This window comes from Pseudophryne corroboree (genome assembly GCF_028390025.1).
Source record: "Pseudophryne corroboree isolate aPseCor3 chromosome 3 unlocalized genomic scaffold, aPseCor3.hap2 SUPER_3_unloc_2, whole genome shotgun sequence".
Lineage (NCBI taxonomy): Eukaryota > Metazoa > Chordata > Amphibia > Anura > Myobatrachidae > Pseudophryne > Pseudophryne corroboree.
In genome coordinates this window covers 2,471,101-2,488,006 of record NW_026967508.1, presented here as the reverse complement: position 1 = coordinate 2,488,006, position 16,906 = coordinate 2,471,101, and the positions used below count along the sequence as shown (strand labels likewise).

Genomic DNA, 16,906 nt, shown 5'->3' with positions numbered 1-16,906 from the left:
AGCTCTTAGAAAGTTATAGTCTTAGATTTTTTTATTTTCAGTGAGACCTGCTGGCAACAGGCTCACTGCAGCGAGGGACTAAGGGGAGAAGAAGCGAACTCGCCTGCTTGCAGCCGGATTGGGCTTCTTAGGCTACTGGACACCATTAGCTCCAGAGGGACCGACCGCAGGCCCAGTCCTTGGTGTTCGGTCCCGGAGCCGCGCCGCCGTCCCCCTTACAGAGCCAGAAGTAAGAAGATGGTCCGGAAAATCGGCGGCAGAAGACATCAGTCTTCACCAAGGTAGCGCACAGCACTGCAGCTGTGCGCCATTGCTCCTCATACACACTTCACACTGCGGTCACTGAGGGTGCAGGGCGCTGGGGGGGGGGCGCCCTGAGGCAGCAATAAAAACACCTTGGCTGGCTAAAATACCTCAATATATAGCCCCAGGGGCTATATATGAGGTAAATACCCCTGCCAGAAGTCCATAAAAAGCGGGAGAATAGGCCGCGAAAAAGGGGCGGAGCCTATCTCCTCAGCACACTGGCGCCATTTTTCCCTCACAGCTCCGCTGGAAGGAAGCTCCCTGGCTCTTCCCTGCAGTTTACAGTCACAGTAAGAGGGAAAAAAAGAGGGGGGGCATTAAATTTGGCTAGATATATATATATATTATTGAAAAGCAGCTATTAGGGACATAACTCAGTTAGTCCCTGTACATATATAGCGCTCTGGTGTGTGCTGGCATACTCTCACTCTGTCCCCCCAAAGGGCTTTTTGTGGGTCCTGTCCTCTGTTTGAGCATTCCCTGTGTGTGTGGGGTGTGTCGGTACGGCTGTGTCGACATGTTTGAGGAGGATAATGAGGTGGAGGCGGAGCAGATGCATTTAGAAGGGATGTCACCCCCTGCGGGGCAGACACCCGAGTGGATGAGCTTATGGAAAGAGATGAGTGCACGTATAGACTCCTTACATAAGAAATTTGACGACATGCCAAATGTGGGACAGCCGGGATCTCAGCTTGTGCCTGTCCAGGCGTCTCAGGGGTCGTCAGGGGCTCTAAAACGCCCGCTACCTCAGGTTGCAGACCCAGATGTCGACACGGATACTGACACCAGTGTCGACGACGATGAGTCAAATCTAATGCCTGTCAAGGCCATTCACTGCATGATTGAGGCAATGAAGGAGGTGTTAAACATTTCTGATTTACATCCAGGTACCACTAAAAAGGGTATTATGTTTGGGGAGAAAAAACTACCCGTAGTTTTTCCCCCATCAGATGAATTAAATGAGGTGTGTGAAGAAGCGTGGCTTTTCCCTGATAAAAAATTGGTAATTCCTAAGAAGGTACTAATGGCGTTCCCTTTCCCGCCAGAGGATAGGTCATGTTGGGAAACACCCCCTAGGGTGGATAAAGCGCTCACACGTTTGTCAAAAAAGGTGGCACTACCGTCTCAGGATACGGCCGCCCTTAAGGAGCCTGCTGATAGAAAGCAGGAGGCAGTCCTGAAGTCTGTATACACACACTCAGGCATTATACTTAGACCAGCTATTGCGTCAGCATGGATGTGCAGTGCTGCCGCGGCGTGGTCAGATAAACTGTCAGAAAATATTGACACACTAGACAGAGACACTAGTCTCCTAACAATTGACCATATAAAAGATTCAGTCTTATATATGAGAGATGCACAGAGGGAAATTTGCCGGCTGGCATCTAAAGTAAGTGCATTGTCCATCTCTGCTAGGAGAGGCTTATGGACTCGTCAGTGGACGGGAGATGCAGATTCCAAGAGGCACATGGAAGTTTTGCCGTATAAAGGGGAGGAATTATTTGGGGATGGTCTCTCCGACCTAGTTTCCACAGCAACGTCTGGGAAGTCAGCATTTTTACCCCATGTCCCCTCGCAGCCTAAGAAGGCGCCATTTTATCAGGTTCAGTCCTTTCGGACCCAGAAAAACAAGCGTGGAAAAGGAGGGTCTTTTCTGTCTAGGGGCAGAGGTAGGGGAAAAAGGCTGCAACAGATAGCAGGTTCCCAGGAACAAAAGTCCTCCCCCGCTTCCTCTTCCAAGTCCGCCGCATGACGGTGGGGCTCCCCAGGTGGAGCCAGGGACGGTGGGGGCCCGCCTCAGAAGTTTCAGCGATCAGTGGGCTCGCTCACAGGTGGATCCCTGGATCCTTCAAGTAGTATCACAGGGATACATGCTGGAATTCGAGACGGCTCCACCCCACCGGTTCCTAAAATCTGCCTTGCCGATTGCTCCCTCAGACAGGGAGGCGGTGCTAGCGGCAATTCACAAGCTGTATTCTCAGCAGGTGATAATCAAGGTACCCCTACTTCAACAAGGCCGAAGTTACTATTCCACACTATTTGTGGTGCCGAAACCGGACGGTTCGGTGAGACCCATTTTAAATTTGAAATCCTTGAACATGTACATAAAAAAATTCAAGTTCAAGATGGAATCGCTCAGGGCGGTTATTGCAAGCCTGGACGAAGGGGATTACATGGTTTCTCTGGACATCAAGGATGCTTACCTGCATGTCCCTATTTACCATCCTCACCAGGAGTACCTCAGATTTGTGGTACAAGATTGTCATTACCAATTCCAGACGCTGCCGTTTGGACTCTCCACGGCACCAAGGATATTTACCAAGGTTATGGCGGAAATGATGATACTCCTTCGAAAAAAGGGAGTTTTAATTATCCCGTACTTGGACGATCTCCTAATAAAGGCACGGTCCAAGGAACAGTTGTTGGTGGGAGTGGCACTATCTCAGGAAGTGCTGCACCAGCACGGCTGGATTCTGAATATCCCAAAGTCACAGCTGATGCCGACGACACGTCTAATGTTCCTGGGGATGATTCTGGACACGGTCCAGAAAAAAGTGTTTCTCCCGGAGGAGAAAGCCAGGGAGTTGTCTTCTCTAGTCAGGGACCTCCTGAAACCGAAACAGGTATCGGTGCATCACTGTACGCGAGTCCTGGGAAAAATGGTAGCTTCTTACGAAGCAATTCCATTCGGCAGGTTCCATGCCAGAATTTTTCAATGGGACCTGTTAGACAAGTGGTCCGGATCGCATCTTCAGATGCATCGCTTGATAACCCTGTCTCCCAGAACCAGGGTGTCTCTTCTGTGGTGGCTGCAGAGTGCTCATCTCCTGGAGGGCCGCAGGTTTGGCATACAGGACTGGGTCCTGGTGACCACGGATGCCAGCCTTCGAGGCTGGGGAGCAGTCACCAGGGGAAGAAATTTCCAAGGACTATGGTCAAGTCAGGAGACTTCCCTTCACATAAATATTCTGGAACTAAGGGCCATCTACAATGCCCTCAGTCAAGCAAAATCCTTGCTTCTACACCAGCCGGTGCTGATCCAGTCAGACAGCATCACGGCAGTCGCCCATGTGAATCGTCAGGGCGGCACAAGAAGCAGGATGGCAATGGCGGAAGCCACAAGGATTCTCCGATGGGCGGAAAATCATGTACTAGCACTGTCAGCAGTGTTCATTCCGGGAGTGGACAACTGGGAAGCAGACTTTCTCAGCAGACACGACCTCCACCCGGGAGAGTGGGGACTTCATCCAGAAGTCTTCCAAATGATTGTTCATCAGTGGGGTCGTCCACAGGTGGACATGATGGCGTCTCGTCTAAACAAAAAGCTAGACAGGTATTGCGCCAGGTCAAGGGACCCTCAAGCAATAGCCGTGGACGCTCTGGTAACGCCGTGGGTGTACCAGTCGGTGTATGTGTTTCCTCCGCTGCCTCTCATACCAAAGGTATTGAGAATAATAAGAAGACGAAGGGTAAACACAATTCTCGTGGTTCCGGATTGGCCAAGAAGAACATGGTACCCGGAACTTCAAGAGATGATCTCAGAGGACCCGTGGCCTCTGCCACTAAGACAAGACCTGCTCCAGCAGGGGCCCTGTCTGTTCCAAGACTTACCGCGGCTGCGTTTGACGGCATGGCGGTTGAACGCCGGATCCTGAAGGAAAAGGGTATTCCGGAGGCAGTCATTCCTACGCTTATTAAAGCCAGGAAAGAGGTTACAGCAAATCATTATCACCACATATGGCGGAAGTATGTTGCATGGTGTGAGGCCGAAAAGGCCCCAACAGAGGAATTTCAACTAGGTCGATTTCTGCATTTCCTGCAAGCAGGAGTGGATATGGGCCTAAAACTAGGCTCCATTAAGGTACAGATCTCGGCTCTGTCGATTTTCTTTCAAAAAGAACTAGCTTCAGTACCTGAAGTTCAGACATTTGTAAAAGGAGTGCTGCATATTCAGCCCCCGTTTGTGCCCCCGGTGGCACCTTGGGATCTCAATGTGGTGTTGAGTTTCTTAAAATCACATTGGTTTGAACCACTAAAAACCGTGGATCTGAAATATCTCACGTGGAAGGTGGTCATGTTGTTGGCCTTGGCTTCTGCCAGGCGTGTATCAGAATTGGCGGCTTTGTCTTGTAAAAGCCCTTATCTGATTTTCCATATGGATAGGGCAGAATTGAGGACTCGTCCCCAGTTTCTTCCTAAGGTGGTGTCAGCGTTTCACCTGAACCAACCTATTGTGGTGCCTGCGGCTACTAAAGACTTGGAGGACTCCAAGTTGTTAGACGTGGTCAGGGCCCTGAAAATATATGTTTCCAGGACGGCTAGAGTCAGAAAATCTGACTCGCTGTTTATCCTATATGCACCCAACAAGCTGGGTGCTCCTGCTTCTAAGCAGACTATTGCTCGTTGGATTTCCAGTACAATTCAACTTGCGCATTCTGTGGCAGGCCTGCCACAGCCAAAATCTGTCAATGCCCATTCCACAAGGAAGGTGGGCTCATCTTGGGCGGCTGCCCGAGGGGTCTCGGCTTTACAACTTTGCCGAGCTGCTACTTGGTCAGGGGCAAACACGTTTGCAAAATTCTATAAATTTGATACCCTGGCTGAGGAGGACCTGGAGTTCTCTCATTCGGTGCTGCAGAGTCATCCGCACTCTCCCGCCCGTTTGGGAGCTTTGGTATAATCCCCATGGTCCTTACGGAGTTCCCAGCATCCACTAGGACGTCAGAGAAAATAAGAATTTACTCACCGGTAATTCTATTTCTCGTAGTCCGTAGTGGATGCTGGGCGCCCATCCCAAGTGCGGTTTATCTGCAATACTTGTACATAGTTATTGTTAACTAAATCGGGTTATTGTTGAGCCATCTGTTGAGAGGCTCAGTTGTTTCATACTGGATATATTATCACGAGTTGTACGGTGTGATTGGTGTGACTGGTATGAGTCTTACCCGGGATTCAAAATCCTTCCTTATTGTATACGCTCGTCCGGGCACAGTACCTAACTGAGGCTTGGAGGAGGGTCATAGTGGGAGGAGCCAGTGCACACCAGGTAGTCTAAGATCTTTCTAGAGTGCCCAGCCTCCTTCGGAGCCCGCTATTCCCCATGGTACTTACGGAGTTCCCAGCATCCACTACGGACTACGAGAAATAGAATTACCGGTGAGTAAATTCTTATTTTTGCCCTCTGTAACCATGTTCAGCAAGGGAGAGTCCGGGGAGCCAGCTTCTCTGCCATGTGCTGTGGAGAAAAGGGCGCTGGTTAGTGCTGGAGGATCAAGCCCCGCCCCCTCAGCGGCGGGCTTCGGTCCCGCTCAAATGATTTATCCTGGCGGGTTTTTTTTTTTATATACCACCTCCACAGTATATAATCCAAATCCCTTGAGTTTTATATTGCTGCCCAGGGTGCCCCCCCCCCCATGCGCCCTGTACCCTTACAGTGCCTGCTGTGTGTGTATGTGTGGGAGCAATGGCGTGCAGCGTTACCTCAGTGAAGATCTGACGTCTTCTGCCGCCTTTGAAGTCTTCTTTTCTTCTCACTACTCACCCGGCTTCAATCTTCTGGCTCTGTGAGGAGGACGGCAGCGCGGCTCCGGGACGAACGGCGAGGGTGAGACCTGCGTTCTGACCCTCTGGAGCTAAAGGTGTCCAGTAGTCTAAGAAGCAGAGCCTATCATTTAAGTAGGTCTGCTTCTCTACCCTCAGTCCCACGATGCAGGGAGCCTGTTGCCAGCAGTGCTCCCTGAAAATAAAAAACCTAACAAAAAGTATTTTTCAGAGAAACTCAGGAGAGCTCCCCTGCAGTGCACCCAGTCTCCTCTGGGCACATAATCTAACTGAGGTCTGGAGGAGGGGCATAGAGGGAGGAGCCAGTGCACACCCATTCTAAAGTCTTTGAAGTGCCCATGTCTCCTGCGGAGCCCGTCTATACCCCATGGTCCTTACAGAGTCCCCAGCATCCTCTAGGACGTAAGAGAAATAGTGAGGTTTGGTGGCCGGCCATCTCTTAGCAGGTTTTGTTGTGGTACCATGGTCTTTCCATTTGAAGATGATGGAGTTGATAGTGCTCTGGGGGATCATCAAAGATTTGGAAATTTTCTTTTAACCCAACCCTGACTTTACTTCTCAACAACTTTGTCCCTGACTTGTTTGGAGAGCTTCTTGGTCTTCACAGTGTGATGCCTCTTGCTTAGTGGTGTTGCAACCTCTGGGGCCTTTCCCAAAAGGTGTGTTTATACTGACAGATCATGTGACACTTAGATTGCACACAGGTGGACTTCATTTCACTAATTATGTGACTTCTGAAGGTAATGTGTTGCACCAGAACTTTTGAGGGACTCAATAAGAAAGGGGGTGAATAAATATGCACATGCCAATTTTCAGATTTTTATTTCTAAAAATTATTTTTATATAAAAAATTTCTCATTTCACTTCACCAACTTAGATTATTTTGTGCAGACCCATCACATAAAATTCAGATAAAATATAAATTAAAAAAATGACAAGTTGTAATGTAACAAAATAGGTAAAAAGCCAAGGGGGGTGAATACTTTAGCTAGGCACTGTATATGCGTTTGCTAGCATAGGAGATTTCCCAGTGTTTATTTGACTATAATAAACACATATTTTAAAAAGCATTAAACAGTGAAAATCAGAATCCCTAATTATAATCCTATATATTATATTGCACTGATAGCTGTGCATATTTTATCTTTAGTTAATATATAAACCTCACACTGTACATATGTATGACATCATGGATATACACAGACAGGCCTATGATTAAACCTCCTCTTACCTGGTGATGTGAGGGGCCGGTGATTTTCCATCATCACGTCCTTTGTACAGACCCCTCTTTCCTTCTATACACTCCCCCTCCTGCATGGAGAGATAAGACAGTGACATACTCATACTTTATAGGAACCAGACACACACAATGATACAGTCATCACCCAGACACATCCCCTGGTGTTACTGTATAATGTCCCATTCCCAGCAGTCACCTCTCCAGTCATCACCCAGACACATCCCCCGGTGTTACTGTATAATGTCCCATTCCCAGCAGTCACCTCTCCAGTCATCACCCAGACACATCCCCTGGTGTTACTGTATAATGTCCCATTCCCAGCAGTCACTTCTCCAGTCATCACCCAGACACATCCCCTGGTGTTACTGTGTAATGTCCCATCCCCAGCAGTCACCTCTCCAGTCATCACCCAGACACGTCCCCCGGTGTTACTGTATAATTCCCCATTCCCAGCAGTCATCACCCAGACACATCCCCTGGTGTTACTGTGTAATGTCCTATTCCCAGCAGTCACCTCTCCAGTCATCACCCAGATACATCCCCTGGTGTTACTGTATAATGTCCCATTCCCAGCAGTCACCTCTCCAGTCATCACCCAGACACATCCCCTGGTGTTACTGTATAATGTCCCATTCCCAGCAGTCACTTCTCCAGTCATCACCCAGATACATCTCCTGATGTTACTGTATAATGTCCTATTCCCAGCAGTTACCTCTCCAGTCAGCAGCTGAATGATCTTGTTGGTGAGTTCCAGGATCTTCTGGTCAGTGTGTCTCTCATGTATCAGTGAATGAGGATAAAGCAGCGTAATGGGGCACAGAGTAATATATTTGACTGACACACAGGCATCGGATGTCACATGTTCCACAGATGTCTTTACTACTGGTTAGTCCTGTAACTGAAAAACAGCCCATTATATAAATAGAGTTAAAAGGGATGTCACTGTGACACTCCCAGACTCCCTCACCTTCCAAGTCACGTCATTGTGTTAGTAATAGAGATAAGAATGATGTCACTCTGACACTCCCTTATCAGGTCCCTGTGTTAGTAATAGAGATAATACAGATGCCACTGTAACACTTCCAGACTCCCTCACCTCCCCAGTCAGGTCCCTGTGTTAGTGATAGACATAAGAGTGACGTCACTGTGACACTCCCAGGCTCGCTCACCTCCCCAGTCATGTCATTGTGTTAGTAATAGATATAAGAATTATGTCACTGTGACACTCCCTCACCTTCCTAATCAGGTCCCTGCGTTAGTAAAAGAGCTAATACAGATGCAACTGTAACACTCCCAGACTCCCTCACTTCCCCAGTCAGGTCCCTGTGTTAGTGATAGAGATACAAGTAATATCACTGTGACACTCCCATACTCCCTCACCTCCCTATGTTAGTAACAGAGATAAGAGTGACATCACTGTGACACTCCCAGACTCACTTACCTCACCAGCCAGGTCCCTGTGTTAGTAATATAGATTAGAGTGATGTCACTGTGACACTCCCAGACTCCCTCACCTCCCCAGTCAGGTACCTGCATTAGTAAATAGGATTTTGGTACTTACAGATAAATCCTTTTCTCCTAGTCCGTAGAGGATGCTGGGGATTCCAAAAAGACCATGGGGTATAGACGGGATCCGCAGGAGCTTGGGCACACTAAAAAGACTTAAGACTGGGTGTGAACTGGCTCCTCCAGACCTCAGTTATAAGAACTGTGCCCAGGAGAGACGGACATTTCAAGGAAAGATTTTTGTTTAAACTAAGGGCTACAAAACTACCAACCCACACAAACATACCGTACAACCGGAGTAACTTTAAACCAGATAACAGTATGCATTAACACCAGCAACAAGCTGCAATAAACAGTACAAACCCTTGTATAAACCAATTTAACCAGCAAGAAAAACACTGCAAGTAATAGTCCGCACCGGGACGGGCGCCCAGCATCCTCTACGGACTAGGAGAAAAGGATTTATCGGTAAGTACCAAAATCCTATTTTCTCTTACGTCCTAGAGGATGCTGATGACTCCAAAAGGACCATGGGGATTATACCAAAGCTCCAGAACGAGTGGGAGAGTGCGGACGACTCTGCAGCACCGACTGAGCAAACGCAAGGTCCTCATCGGCCAGGGTATCAAACTTATAGAACTTAGCAAATATGTTAGACCCCGACCAAGTAGCCACTCGGCAAAGTTGTAACGCAGAAACGCCTCAGGCAGCAGCCCAAGATGAGCCCACCTTCCTGGTAGAATGGGCTTTTACTGACTTTGGCACCGGTAGTCCGACCGAAGAGTGAGCCTGCTGGATCGTACTACAAATCCAGCGTGCAATAGTCTGTTTTGAAGCGGGATGACCAATCTTGTTGGCAGCATACAAGACAAACAACGTCTCAGTCTTCCTAGCAACAGCTGTCCTAGAAACGTAGATCTTCAACACTCTTACAACATCCAGAGATTTTGGAATCGCCACCACTTCCGTAGCCACCGGAACCACAATAGGTTGGTTAATGTGAAATGAAGAAACCACCTTCGGTAGAAATTGTTGACGAGTCCTCAATTACGCCCTATCCGAATGAAAAATTAAGTACGGGCTCTTATGAGATAAAGCCGCCAACTCTGAAACCCACCTGGCAGATACCAGTGCCAAAAGCATAACCACCTTCCAAGTGAGAAACTTCAACTCAACCTTACGCAAAGGTTCAAACCAGGAAGACATGAGAAACCGTAAGACCACATCAAGGTCCCATGGAGCTACAGGAGGTACAAACGGAGGATTGATATGCATTACTCCTTTCACAAAGGTCTGAACCTCTGGGAGGGCAGCTAATTCTTTTTGAAAGAAAATAGACAAAGCCGAAATCTGCACTTTGATGGAACCCAATTTCAGGCCTGCATCTACGCCCGCCTGTAAAAAGTGGAAAAAGTGACCCAAGTGAAAATCTTCCGCAGGAGCCATTTTAGAATCACACCAGGAAACATACTTCCTCCAAATACGGTGATGATGTTTCACCGTAACCTCCTTCCTAGCCTTAATGAGAGTTGGAATGACCTCCCTGGGAATACCCTTACGAGCTAAGATCTGGCGCTCAACCTCCATGCTGTCAAACGCAGCCGCGGTAAGTCTGGAAACACGCAAGGACCCTGCAACAACATATCCTCTCTTAGAGGAAACGGCCAAGGATCTTCCACCAGTAAGTCCCGAAGATCCGGATACCAGGCCCTTCTTGGCCAGTCTGGAACGACGAGAATCGCCTGAAGCCTTGCACGGCGAATGATCCCCAGTACCTTTGGAATGAGAGGAAGTGGAGGGAACACATACACCGACTGGAACACCCACGGAGACACCAGGGCGTCCACTGCACTGGCTTGGGGGTCCCTTGACCTGGAACAATACCTCGGCAGCTTCTTGTTGAGACGAGACGGCATCATGTCGATCAACGGAATTCCCCAGCGTTCTGTCCCCTCTGCAAATACCTCTTGGTGAAGAGCCCACTCTCCCGGATGGAGATCGTGTCTGCTGAGGAAATCTGCTTTCCAGTTGTCCACCCCCGGTAGGAAGACCGCTGACAGTGCGCTCACGTGTTGTTCCGCCCAGCGAAGGATTTTTGTGGCCTCCGCCATTGCCGCTCTGCTCCTTGTTCCGCCTTGACGGTTTATATGTGCCACCACTGTGATGTTGTCTGACTGTACCAGGACAGGACGACCCTGAAGAAGGCTTCTTGCTTGTAGCAGGCCATTGTAAATGGCTCTTAACTCGAGAATATTTATGTGGAGACAACAGGCTTCCTGGAGCGACCATTTTCCCTGGAAGTTTCTTCCTTGGATGACTGCGCCTCAGCCTCGGAGACTTGCATCTGTTGTCAGAAGTACCCAATCCTGGATACCGAATCGGCGTCCCCCTAGGAGGTGATGACCTTGTAGCCACCACAGGAGAGAAATTCTGGCTCTGGGAGATAAACTTCTGGTGAATGTGCCGGTGAGACCCGGACCATTTGCTCAGCAAGTCCCACTGAAACACCCGGGCGTGAAACTTGCCAAATGGTATGGCTTCGTACGCCGCAACCATCTTCCCCAGAACCCGAGTACAATGATGGATTGACACACTCGTCAGCCTCAGAAGTTCCCTGACCATCGTCTGCAGTTCCAGATCCTTTTCTTCTGGAAGAAATACCTTCTGTAAATCAGTGTCCAGAATCATGCCCAGAAAAGGAAGCCAAGTGGTCGGAATCAACTGGGATTTTGGCAAATTGAGCACCCAACCGTGCTGTCGAAGAACCGACAGTGACAACTCTACACTTCTCAGCAACCGTTCCTTGGACCTCGCCTTTATCAGGAGATCGTCCAAGTACGGGATAATTGAAACCCCTTGTTTGCGAAGAAGAACCATCATTTCCGTCATGACTTTGGTGAAAATACTCGGAGCCGTGGAAAGCCCAAACGGCAATGTCTGAAATTGGTAATGAGAATCCTGTATCGCAAACCTGAGAAAAGCCTGATGAGGAGGATATATCGGCACATGTAAGTAGGCATCCTTTATGTTGACTGACGCCATAAAATCCCCCCCCCCTCCAGGCTGGCAATCACCGCTCGAAGGTATTCCATCTTGAACTTGAACACTTTAAAGTATGGAATGAGGGATTTTAGATTTAGAATTGGTCTGACCGAACCGTCCGGCTCGAGTAGAACCCCTCCCCCCGCTGGGACGAGGGAATGGGAATAATGACCCTCTGTAGACACAATTTTTGAATTGCTGCTAGCACCACCTCCCTGTCCGGAAGAACTACTGGTAATGCCGAAATGAAGAACCGGTGAGGGGGCATCTCCTGAAACTCCAGTTTGTATCCTTGAGACACGATCTCTAACACCCAAGGATCCAGGTCTGATTGAATCCAGACCTGACTGAATATCCGAAGACGGCCTCCCACCGGTCCGGACTCCCCCAGGGAAGTCCCAGCGTCATGCGGTGGACTTGGTAGCAGCAGGGGAGGACTTTTGGTCCTGTGCGCCTGAGCCTGCAGGAGGTTTCCTTCCCCTTCCTCTACCCTTTGAAGCGAGGAAGGACAAACCTTTTCCACGCTTGTATTTATTGTGACGAAAGAACTGCATTTGCTGATGTGGTGCCTTTTTCTGTTGTGTGGGCACATAAAGAAGAAAAGAGGACAAGACCAGGTCTGCCAAGCCGTCCCCAAACAAGACAGTACCTTTGAAGGGTAGTGCTTCCATAGAACTCTTGGAGTCGGCATCAGCGTTCCATTGATGGATCCACAGGGCCCTCCTGGCAGATATCGACATGACATTGGTTCTTGAACCCAAGAGACAGACATCCTTCGCCGCGTGCTTTAGGTAATCTGCAGCGTCCTTAATATAACCGAGAGTTAAAAGGACATTATCTTTGTCAAGGGTATCCATATCACTAGCTAAATTCTCAGCCCATTTAGCAATAGCACTACTCACCCATACCGACGCCACAGCGGGTCTGAGCAAAGCCCCCGAATTAGCGAAAATGGACTTCAGACACGTCTCCAACTTGTGATCCGCCGGATCTTTGAGAGCTGCCGTGTCAGGAGACGGAAGTGCCACCTTCTTAGACAAACGGGATAGAGCTTTATCAACATTTGGAGATGTCTCCCATTTTTCCCTGTCATCAGAGGGGAAAGGATACGCCATGTAAATCCTCTTGGGAATCTGCCATTTCTTATCCGGAGACTCCCAAGCCTTTTCACAAAGAGTATTCATTTCATGAGAGGGGGGAAACTTCACCTCAGGTTTTTTCTCCTTGAACAAGCAAATCCTTGTTTCCTGTACCGCAGGTTTATCAGAAATGTGTAAAACATCTTTTATAGCCACAATCATGTACTGAATACTCCTAACTAACCATGGATGTAAAACTGCCTCAGTGAAATCGACCTCGGAATCAGAGTCCGTGTCGGTATCAGTATCTACCACTTGAGTAAATGGCCTCTTATGAGACCCGGATGGGGTCTGTACCTGAGACAAAGCCTCTTCCATGGACTTTATCCACACCTGCGTCTGTGACTCAGACTTATCTAACCTCTTTGATGTCACAACTGAGGGCCTGAGCTGACGGGAGGCAGCCTCAGTTGTAGGGGCTGAGATGTACCGGAACCTGGGAGGTTGTATCAGACCCCTGGACATGTAAGTAACATGGATAATAACTGCCCGAAGGCGTGACCACGACAACTTGGATAAAAGTCAAGGATGTTTATTATAACTCCGCAACACAGCAGCAGTAAAAGAAAACGTAAAAGTCAGCAAAGAATAAATACAGTTCCTGGGTACTACAGGATGGCAGGAGCCACAGGGCACTGGTAGTGTGAGATAGTTCTTATGATCTTCTAGATGGAAAGTCCTTACCAGGCCCGACTGTAGCAATGGAGATAACCCAGGATTGTGCCAGCTGGTGTTCCAGGAAAAGCTGGGTTGCTGAAGATAAAACAGCTGCTGTGGATACTGGCTGGAACCAGACTGTTGTTAGCACGGAGTGGATACTGGCTGGAACCAGTTAAATAATAAATGAACTTGGGAGCGATGAAATATGAACTGAAATGTAGAACTTGAGAGCAGAGAAATAATAATACCGGTGGAGAGTGGTAAAGTGTAGAAAGGACACCGGCCCTTTAAGGGAAGCTGTACTCTGCTGGAAGCTGAGCTGGAAGCAGGTAATGTTGTAGCTGGAAACAGATGAATCCACAATGGATTGGAGAGTCAGGCTACACCGCAGGTGGAATGCTGGTGCGGGTCTCTATGGTGGAAGTCTTGAGACAGGAGCTGGAACCTGGAAGACAATCACAGGAGAGAGACAAACAGGAACTAGGTTTGACAACCAAAGCACTGACGCCTTCCTTGCTCAGGCACAGTGTATTTATACCTGCAGCAAGGAAGGGATTGGCTTGGCAATTATGCAGATTAAAAATACTGACAACAGATTGGAGGAAATGATCAGCTGACAGAATCCAAGATGGCTGCGCCCATGCAGACACTTGGAGGGAAGTTTGGTTTGTAATCCATGTGGTAATGAAAACAGTAATGGCGGCGCCGGCCACTGGAGACAGGAGACGCCAGGCTGACAAGTGCACATCCAACCACGCGGACACAGCGGAGGCCGCGGCTGACGTAATCGCCACTCTGACACTCTGCATGCAGAAGCTCAGGGACGGCGGCGGAGGCCGCGGGAGACGCCATGCCAGATGTAATAAGGCGTTACTGTGACAGCGTCTCAGAGAGACAGGAGAGGATGCAGGAATGTGAACATTAGGATAACAGATGGGATCCGGTCCTGGAGCGCTGAGCCAGCCTTAGGAGGCATCTGATGGGTAAGAAATGGCGTCCAGATACCCGGATCGTGACAGCACCCCCCCCTTTAGGAGTGGCCCCAGGACACTTCTTTAGCTTTTGAGGAAACTTGGAATGGAATCTCCGGACCAAGGCAGGAGCATGGACATCAGAAGCATTGGTCCATGAACGTTCCTCAGGACCATAACCCTTCCAGTCAATAAGATATTGTAGTTGACCGTAACGGTGACGTGAGTCCAGGATCTTGGCCACTTCATACTCAACGCCTCGTTGAGTTTGGACTTTCGGAGTTGGAGGAAGTGAGGAATGAAACCGATTCAAGATCAGCGGTTTCAACAGGGAAACATGGAATGTCCTGGGTATTTTTAAGAAGGGAGGCAACTGGAGTCTGTAAGCAACAGGATTGATGACTTGTTCAATCTTGAAAGGACCGATATAGCGAGGTGCAAACTTCATACTGGGAACTCTTAACCTCAAATTCTTCGTGGATAACCATACCCGATCACCCACCTTGAGAGCAGGAACTGCTCGACGCTTCTTATCCGCAAACTTCTTGCACCTGAACGATGCCTTGAGCAGAGCTGATCGTACGCTCTTCCAGATATTGGCAAACTGATGCAAGGTGATATCCACTGCGGGAACAGAAGTTGCTGGAAGCGGTTGGAACTCAGGGACTTTAGGATGGAATCCAAAGTTAGTGAAGAATGGTGTTGAAGCAGATGAAGAATGATACTGGTTGTTATGACAGAACTCGGCACAGGGAAGTAATTGAACCCAGTCATCTTGAGAGGAGGACACATAGATGCGGAGGAAGGCCTCCAAGTCCTGATTCACCCTCTCGGTTTGACCATTGGTCTGAGGATGGTAAGCCGTGGAAAACTTTAGCTTGACTTGGAGGACTTGACATAAACTTCGCCAGAATTTGGCTGTGAATTGAACTCCTCGATCTGATATAATTTCTTCAGGAAGACCGTGGAGTCGGAAGATCTCTTGTATGAATACTTGAGCCAACTTGGAAGCTGACGGAAGACCGGTGAGAGGAATGAAGTGTGCCATCTTGGTGAACCGGTCAACTACCACCCAGATGGTATTGAACTTGTTGCACATGGGTAAGTCTGTAATGAAATCCATCGACAAGTGGGTCCATGGTCGACGGGGAACGGATAGTGGAACCAGTTGCCCCGCAGGCGACTGGCGGGATACTTTATGTTGGGCACACTTTGGGCAAGATGCAATAAACTCCAAGACGTCCTTTTTCAGAGTTGGCCACCAATAGGACCTAGAGATAAACTCCAGGGTTTTTTGGATACCTGTATGTCCGGCAAAACGGGAAGCATGGGCCCAATGCATGAGCTTCTTCCTTAGCATCGGCTTCACAAAACTTTTCCCTGATGGGGGCGTAGAGTCCATCCCTACCGTGGAGAATGCCAACGGATTTATAATAGGATGCTTGTCTGAAGACTCTGACTCATTTTCTTGCTCCCATGAGCGGGAAAGGGCATCGGCCTTGCGATTCTGAGAGCCCGGACAGAACTGGAGTTTAAAGTCGAACCTGGAAAAGAAAAGTGCCCATCTGGCCTGACGAGGGTTGAGACATTGTGCGCCCTTCAGGTATAAAAGGTTCTTGTGGTCTGTAAGTATGGTGATTGAATGAGAAGCTCCCTCCAACAGATACCTCCACTCTTCTAGAGCGAGCTTGATGGCTAGCAACTCCTGGTCGCCAATGGCATAGTTGCGCTCAGCTGGGGAGAACTTCCGGGAGAAGAAACTGCAAGGGTGTAAATGGCCATCTTTAGCCCTCTGAGATAACACCGCTCCTACTCCAACGGAGGAGGCATCCACCTCTAAGATGAAAGGAGAGTCGATGTCAGGCTGTTTCAGAACAGGCGCAGAGATGAACCTTTGTTTTAAAAGATGAAATGCTTGCATGGCTTCTTCAGACCACTTGGACGGGTTAGCACCCTTCTTAGTGAAAGCAGTAATAGGCGCCACAATGGTGGAAAAGTCTCGTATAAACTTTCGGTAATAGTTGGCGAACCCTAAGAACCTCTGGACCCCTTTGAGGGTTAAGGGTACCGGCCAATTTTGGATTGCTTGTAGTTTCTCAGGATCCATCTCTAGTCCGGAACCGGACACAATGTACCCTAGAAACGGAATGGACTTGACTTCAAAGACGCATTTTTCTAATTTGCAATAGAGATGATTGACACGGAGACGGGACAGAACCTCTTTAACCCAACAACGATGTTCCTCTAAATCGTTGGCAAAAATGAGGATATCGTCTAGATAGACCACGACATGACGGTATAGAATGTCTCTGAAGATCTCATTGACAAAATGCTGGAAGACAGCTGGAGCATTGCTCAATCCGAAGGGCATGACGAGGTACTCATAATGTCCGTCACGGGTGTTAAAGGCGGTCTTCCACTCGTCACCCTCACGGATCCGGATGAGATTGTATGCACCTCGCAAGTCCAGCTTTGTAAAG

The 16,906-nt window shown here is 48.7% G+C and overlaps 1 protein-coding gene across 2 annotated transcripts in view; it reads right to left on the bottom strand.

Moving 5' to 3' along the window:
- The window catches only part of LOC134983595 (zinc finger protein 271-like), a 44,579-nt gene that overhangs the window by 18,728 nt on the left and 8,945 nt on the right, over positions 1-16,906 (bottom strand). The window contains exons 2-3 of one of the 2 annotated variants that reach the window (XM_063949261.1): positions 7,821-8,006; positions 7,100-7,179 (exon numbers count right to left, since the gene is read on the bottom strand). In XM_063949261.1, coding sequence (XP_063805331.1) covers positions 7,100-7,133 — 34 coding nt within the window. In that variant the 5' untranslated portion in view covers positions 7,134-7,179; positions 7,821-8,006. The remainder of the gene's footprint in view (positions 1-7,099; positions 7,180-7,820; positions 8,007-16,906) is intronic. The other variant, XM_063949262.1, reaches the window with a different exon arrangement.